This window comes from Myodes glareolus, chromosome 18 (assembly GCF_982192425.1).
Source record: "Myodes glareolus chromosome 18, mMyoGla1.1, whole genome shotgun sequence".
NCBI classification, from domain to species: Eukaryota; Metazoa; Chordata; class Mammalia; order Rodentia; family Cricetidae; genus Myodes; species Myodes glareolus.
In genome coordinates, this window is record NC_142043.1 from 41584680 (window position 1) to 41591333 (window position 6654).

General features: G+C 45.9%; 1 protein-coding gene across 1 annotated transcript; it reads left to right on the forward strand.

The window, feature by feature from the left end:
• The first annotated feature begins 268 nt into the window (after nt 1–268).
• On the forward strand, nt 269–1419 carry LOC148119123 (glyceraldehyde-3-phosphate dehydrogenase). Its single transcript, XM_087898112.1, has one exon. It carries the CDS (start codon nt 337–339, stop codon nt 1336–1338), a length of 1002 nt encoding a protein of 333 aa, XP_087754238.1. The 5' UTR covers nt 269–336; the 3' UTR covers nt 1339–1419.
• The last annotated feature ends 5235 nt before the right edge of the window (nt 1420–6654 follow it).

The following is a 6654-nucleotide window of genomic DNA, read 5'->3' on the forward strand; positions in this document are numbered from 1 at the left end:
ACCTGAAGAGTACCTTTCCATACCAAAAAAAAAAAAAAAAACCACCCAAGAATGTAGGGATGAAAGCTCCCTGCCAGTACCAGCTCAACTCCTTGTTCAATGAGCTGTGTGGGTGCTCCTCAGCAATGGGGCCACTCTGTCAGTTTATGGAGAGCAACCCTTTGTCTTAGCATCAGCCTGAGTTCTTTGGGGATTTCCACGGGACCCCCTTGGCTAACAACGCAAATGAAAGCAACCTAGTTCTGTTAAAGAAGCCTTGCCTAGGCTCTCTGCTCCTCCCTGTTCTAGAGACAGCCGCTTCTTTTTGCGCAGTGCCAGCCTTGTTCCAGAGACACGATGGTGAAGGTCGGAGTGAACGGATTTGGCCGTATTGGACGCCTGGTTACCAGGGCTGCCTTCACTTCTGGCAAAGTGGACGTTGTTGCCATCAATGACCCCTTCATCGACCTCAACTACATGGTCTACATGTTCCAGTATGACTCCACCCATGGCAAGTTCAAAGGCACAGTTAAGGCTGAGAATGGGAAGCTTGTCATCAACGGGAAGGCCATCACCATCTTCCAGGAGCGAGATCCCGCCAACATCAAATGGGGTGATGCCGGTGCCGAGTATGTTGTGGAATCGACCGGTGTCTTCACCACCATGGAGAAGGCTGGGGCCCACTTGAAGGGTGGGGCCAAAAGGGTCATCATCTCCGCCCCTTCTGCGGATGCCCCCATGTTTGTGATGGGTGTGAACCATGACAAGTATGACAATTCCCTCAAGATTGTCAGCAATGCTTCCTGCACCACCAACTGCTTAGCCCCCTTGGCCAAGGTCATCCATGACAACTTTGGCATCGTGGAAGGACTCATGACCACAGTCCATGCCATCACAGCCACCCAGAAGACCGTGGACGGCCCCTCTGGGAAGCTGTGGCGAGACGGCCGTGGCGCTGCCCAGAACATCATCCCTGCATCCACTGGCGCTGCCAAGGCTGTGGGCAAAGTCATCCCAGAGCTGAACGGGAAGCTCACGGGCATGGCCTTCCGTGTTCCTACCCCCAATGTGTCCGTCGTGGATCTGACATGCCGCCTGGAGAAAGCTGCCAAGTATGACGACATCAAGAAGGTGGTGAAGCAGGCATCCGAGGGGCCACTAAAGGGCATCCTGGGCTACACTGAGGACCAGGTTGTCTCCTGCGACTTTAACAGTGACTCCCACTCTTCCACCTTTGATGCTGGGGCTGGCATTGCTCTCAATGACAACTTTGTAAAGCTCATTTCCTGGTACGACAATGAGTTCGGCTACAGCAACAGAGTGGTGGACCTCATGGCCTACATGGCCTCCAAGGAGTAAGAAGCCCGCCCTGGACCACCCACCCCAGCAAGGACACAGCAAGAGAGAAGCCCTCGGCTGCTGAGCAGTCCCTGTCCTAACTCAACCCTTGACACTGAGCTCTCCCTCACAGTTTCCATCCCAGACCCCCAGATAGCAGGAGGGGCTTAGGGAGCCCTACTCTCTTGAATACCATCAATAAAGTTCACTGCATCCCCTCAAAAAAAAAAAAAAAAAAAAAAAAAAAAAAAAAAAAAAAAGAAGCCTTGCCTATAAGAGATGGCCCACATTGGCACTTCATAATGATGACTTGATGAAATTGGTACTTTCCTTATATGCTTTGTGAAATACTCAACATCTGTACTGAAAAAAAAAGCCAGAGAGTTTCTTAAATGGGTGTGTGTGTGTGTGTGTGTGTGTGTGTGTGTGTGTGTGTGTGTATGAGTGTGTGTGATTTTAAAATATAGTCATTTTATCTGAATTTCTGGCTAGTTCTCCTCCCGTAAGCTATATGTAGAGGAATCTTCTGTGATTCTATCCCTTACATTGGTAGGGAAAGCTGATAATATGGGCGGAAGGAAACTTGCCTTGTAGCTATTGTAATGACCCCGGATGAAGGGATAGCTTCTTGTCCTCCTGCCCTGATGCACACCCTGCCATCATCCTGACACCCACCAGAAAGCCTGTGGAAAACTGGCTCGTAGCGATTCCTGGGCCTCAGACATGGAGGATGGTCAAAACTCAGGAACTGCCGGCAATCTTAAAGAGACAGACAAAGCTAAACTAAGGGATTCTAAAGGAATCACACATAAATCGGAAAAATGAAAGGAAAACTTCAATTAAATATTTCATACTTTTGGAGGCATCTGAGAATGTCATTCAGCCATAAACAGGAATGCAGCACAATGTAGTTATTACAGAATGTAAAGATACTCTTAGATGCTAAAGATTGATGGTTAAAACCGGAAGTAAAGCCAGTGACCCACCACTTGACCCCTGCCACCTCTGGAAAGGCATGGTTCACAGATGGGGTTAACTGTTTTGTTCTTTTTAAAAATAAATATGATGTTGGGATGCCCCGGGTGGCTCGCGGAGAAGCTTCTAGTCTCCAGGGTGGCAGAGCCATACGGCCTGGAAAGTCAGGCGGGCGGTTACGGGGGAATAAAAGGCTCACAGGACATAGTATTATTTAAAGAAAAGGGAGACATTTATTGCTTAAAGATGAGGAAAACAGAGAGACATAGGAAAAACGTAGAGAGAACAAAGACACACGTACACACCACACGACACGAGACAAACACACCAGAGAGAGAAGATGGCGACGAGGGGGAGGTCAAAAGTGGCTGGAGTGGGCGTGGTTAGTTCTTAAAGTGTCCCAAAGTAATAACAAACTGACCTTGGGCAGCGGTTACACACGCCTTTAATCACAGCCCTACGGAGTCAGAGGCAGGCAGATCTCTGTGAGTTCAAAGCCAGCCTGAGTTAGTTCTAGGACAACCAAAGCTGCACACACACACACACACACACACACACACACACACACACAAACACACACAAACACACACCCTGTCTCAAAGACAAAAATGAAAACAAAAACAAAGCTGGACGGTAGTGGCACACACCTTTAAGCCCAGCATGAGGAGGCAGAGGCAGGTGGGTCTCTGTGAGTTGGAGGCCAGCCTGGTCTATAAAGTGAGTACCAGGACAGCCAAGGTGGTTACTCAGAGAAACTCTGTCTTAAAAAACAAAACAAAACAACAAAAAACCAAAGAAACAAAACAAAATTAAGTAAAGCTAAATGAGCCAGACATAATGGCACCTGACCACAGTCCTAGAGTTTGGGAGGTAGAAGGTAGGAGGTTTAGGATTTGGGGCGACATAGTGACTTTGAGATCATCGTGAGCTACATGAGGCTGAAAATAATCACTAAATACAAAAGTTTTTTAAACCATCACAGAGTATACAATATAAAAGGGAAAAAAATTAATGGAAAAGAAAATTGAGGCTGGAAGAATGGCCTAGCTTTCAAATCCATCTGTGTTCTCCACAGGATCGGTGGGAATACCCAACCTACAGAGGAAAAGATTTTTCTAGATTTGACCTCTGTGGACCTTTGGGTTTAAATGACTCAGTGAGTGAGTATCCCACATAGTAAAAAATAACCCAGATGTACACCTTTCAGCAACATTTTCAGTTAAAAAAAGAACTAACAAAACTTCAAGAGAAAAACGCTTGTCATCAATGAAGAAAAAGAATGAGTCTATTTTAAAGTCAGCATCAGTGATACCAGTTGTTGTAGGGACAAAGCTTCCTATTTCTGGCAGTAAATTCTTGCTGTCTCAACTGTCAGCAAAGTACCCATTTGTGCGAAGGTAGAAGAAAAATACCTTTTTCCTTTTTTTCAGAGACACAAAGGCTCAGAACGCTTTCTTAGCTTGAAGCTTTCCCTGTGTGCCTGGAACATTTTCTTAGCAAGCAATTTACAGTCATTTTCCAGGAAAGAGACAGCGGTGCATTTAGGAACAGATGAATCAGAAGTGGCCGTGCTATTGACCCACTGGACAGAGCCCATAAGTGGAGCAGAGGCAAATCTCCAGGAGGGACAGCAAGCCCGGTCAAAAATACTAGACCAAAGAAGGACGACGCAGTATGAAAAAGAAAAAAGAACCCAAGGGAAGCAAAAATCTGTACATGACCGTCATGGATCATATATGAAGAAAACAAACTGTCATATGTGATTCTTTTAGCTTCAAAGTTTTGATAAGTTACCAAAAATTTATACTTAACTTGACGTTTATAGTAGGAATGTACTCCTGGTATATCCAGCCCCGGTAGATCATAATCTTGAGTCAGTCAGAAAAATAGGATTCTAGCAGATAAAATACCCAAAACTGAGCAATATTATATTGTAATAACAATGTAAATAGCTTTATTGGGGATTAAATTATTGAAGTCTACTTATAAAAATATCACAGAATAACAGGTGATAAATGGGTGGCTTTAATTAGGCAAAAATAAAAATGTAGCTGATGGTCAAATAGACGCAGAAGACTGAGAGACTGTGGGTAAAGAATGTGGTAAAGTGTGCATCTCATATGGTAGAGGTAAAAGGGATGCTGTCCATGCTCAGAGGACTATCACATAGACATTATCTTCTTATGGTTACAATGCTTCTCAGATGACTTTAAAACACTTCTTCACCTGTCATTAAGGGATCAGTAGTGTTTTAGTAGTAGAATTTTACTTCTGTGAAGAGACACCATGACCTCGGCAACTCTTATAAAGGAAAACCATTTAATTGGGGCTGGCTTTACGGTTCAGAGGGTCAGTCCATTATCACGGTGGGAAGCATGGCAGCATGCAGGCAGACATGGTGCTGAAGGAGGAGCTCAAAGTTCTACACCTGTATCTGCAGGCAACAGGAAGAGAGAGCCTCTGGGCCTGGATTGAGCTTTCAGAACATCAAAGCCCACCCCTACTGACACACTTTCCCCAACAAAGCCACACTAATTCCAACGCGATCACACCTCCTGACAATGCTACTCCCTATGAGTCCATGGAGGCCATTTTTATTCAAACCACCCCAGTGAGGTAATAAAACAAGCTCAACCTTGTCATACTGTGGTGAGAACAATAGTATTTAAAGTGAGTAAGTCAGGAACAAAGACTACAAGCCTGTCCTCCAGCGTTGTGTTAGCATCATCAGCATAACACAAGCCAGAAACTGCTGGGAGTGGCCCTTTGAGGTGGGTACCCAAAGATGCAGGTGGGTAACAGATCAGATAAAAACAAACCGCTAAAGCATCCATTCATTATTACACATTGGGAAAGAAGTAAATACTATAAAGGTACATAGGGATGCATAGGGATGTATAACTGTTTGAAAACCACACACACACACACACACACAGAGAGAGAGAGAGAGAGAGAGAGAGAGAGAGATACACGCACATACACCCACACGCACGCATCCACATGTGTGCACACACCTTTGCCCATACTATCTACTCACTCTTGTTTTCTGCTTCCTGTTAATTTCTGTTTGGATTGACCCTCAGCATGGTGCTGAAAATAGATACTCAAAGAGATCTAATAGAGTTTCTTGTTGCTGGTGAGCTAGGATGAGGGAAGTAAGGAGGCCTGCTGGGAGATAAGAAACATACGTTGAACCTGAGAAGAGGGCCAGGTTGTAGGGCACAGCTGTCCCCAGTAGCTGGGGCTTTGCAGAAGAATCACCCACAACCAGGCAGAAGGAAGCTGGCTGGGGCAAAGAGACCTCATTTCTCACCCTGCTTCATGGATTAGGGTCCATCCTTCCAGGTAAGGGCTGGATGGAGAGGGCAGGGAGTCTGGAAGGGACAAGACAGTCTCCAGCACATCTTCCAGACCCATGCACACACAGCTCTGTCATCCATCACTCAGTAGCTGTGACTGCTGTGAACTCCTAGTTCCTATTTCCAGCTGAGGGCCTGGAGTCTGCTTTATTGTGGTCAGTTTCCTGGGGCCACCATCCTAGTGCAATCAGCCGCAGTGGACACAGCAGGACTTCAAACCAATGCTAGCAGGCCCATTCCACGTGCAAATGCTTGTCCATGAAACAGTAACCATCGCAGCAACGTGACTGGTTTGTCACGTTTGTTGTTTGGGGCTTAAATGGTAACAGTGCCATCTCCAGAGAGCCTTCTGCCATCCAGATGTGGTGATATGGCTCTGTGATAGGCACCGCTACCCTGCACCTGGGCCTGAAGCATTCTAGATGAGGGAGTGCAACAGAAGGGATTAGTAGTGAGGGTTCCCAGGGAGTGAATACATGGGAGGAGCCTGGGGCGGGGCTTGGGGGGGGGATTCATTTCACCAAGCAATGACTTCTGACTGTAGACCTCGGCTCCTGGACACCATTCCTCCCACATCTCTGAGAAAAGCAAGAAAAATTAATGCTGTTTTTAAGAACTGGCCCTCTCCCCTCCTTCTTTGTGTTTCCAAGAAGAATCTTACAGCAGCTTTTCTACTCATCTGAAATGTTCCTGCCAGGGAAACAAGACAAAGGTTACACAAGGTCATTATAGTCTTATGACGCCACATGAGTGTGAGCTTACACCTGCCTCAAATGTAAGCAAATGTACCTAATGTTTTTAGTAAGAGCACATTTCATAATTTTTTTTTCTCCGAAGGTAGATCTCAGTAAGGATGGGTAGAAGGCCAGCTTTCAGAAATGATGGATGTGTTTACGGCCTTGGTGGTAGTGATGGTGTCCACGTACACACGTGTCCCTGGCACTATTGAGATGTAAACACATACACCTGTTCACGTTTACCTTTCACACCTCAAGAAGGTGGT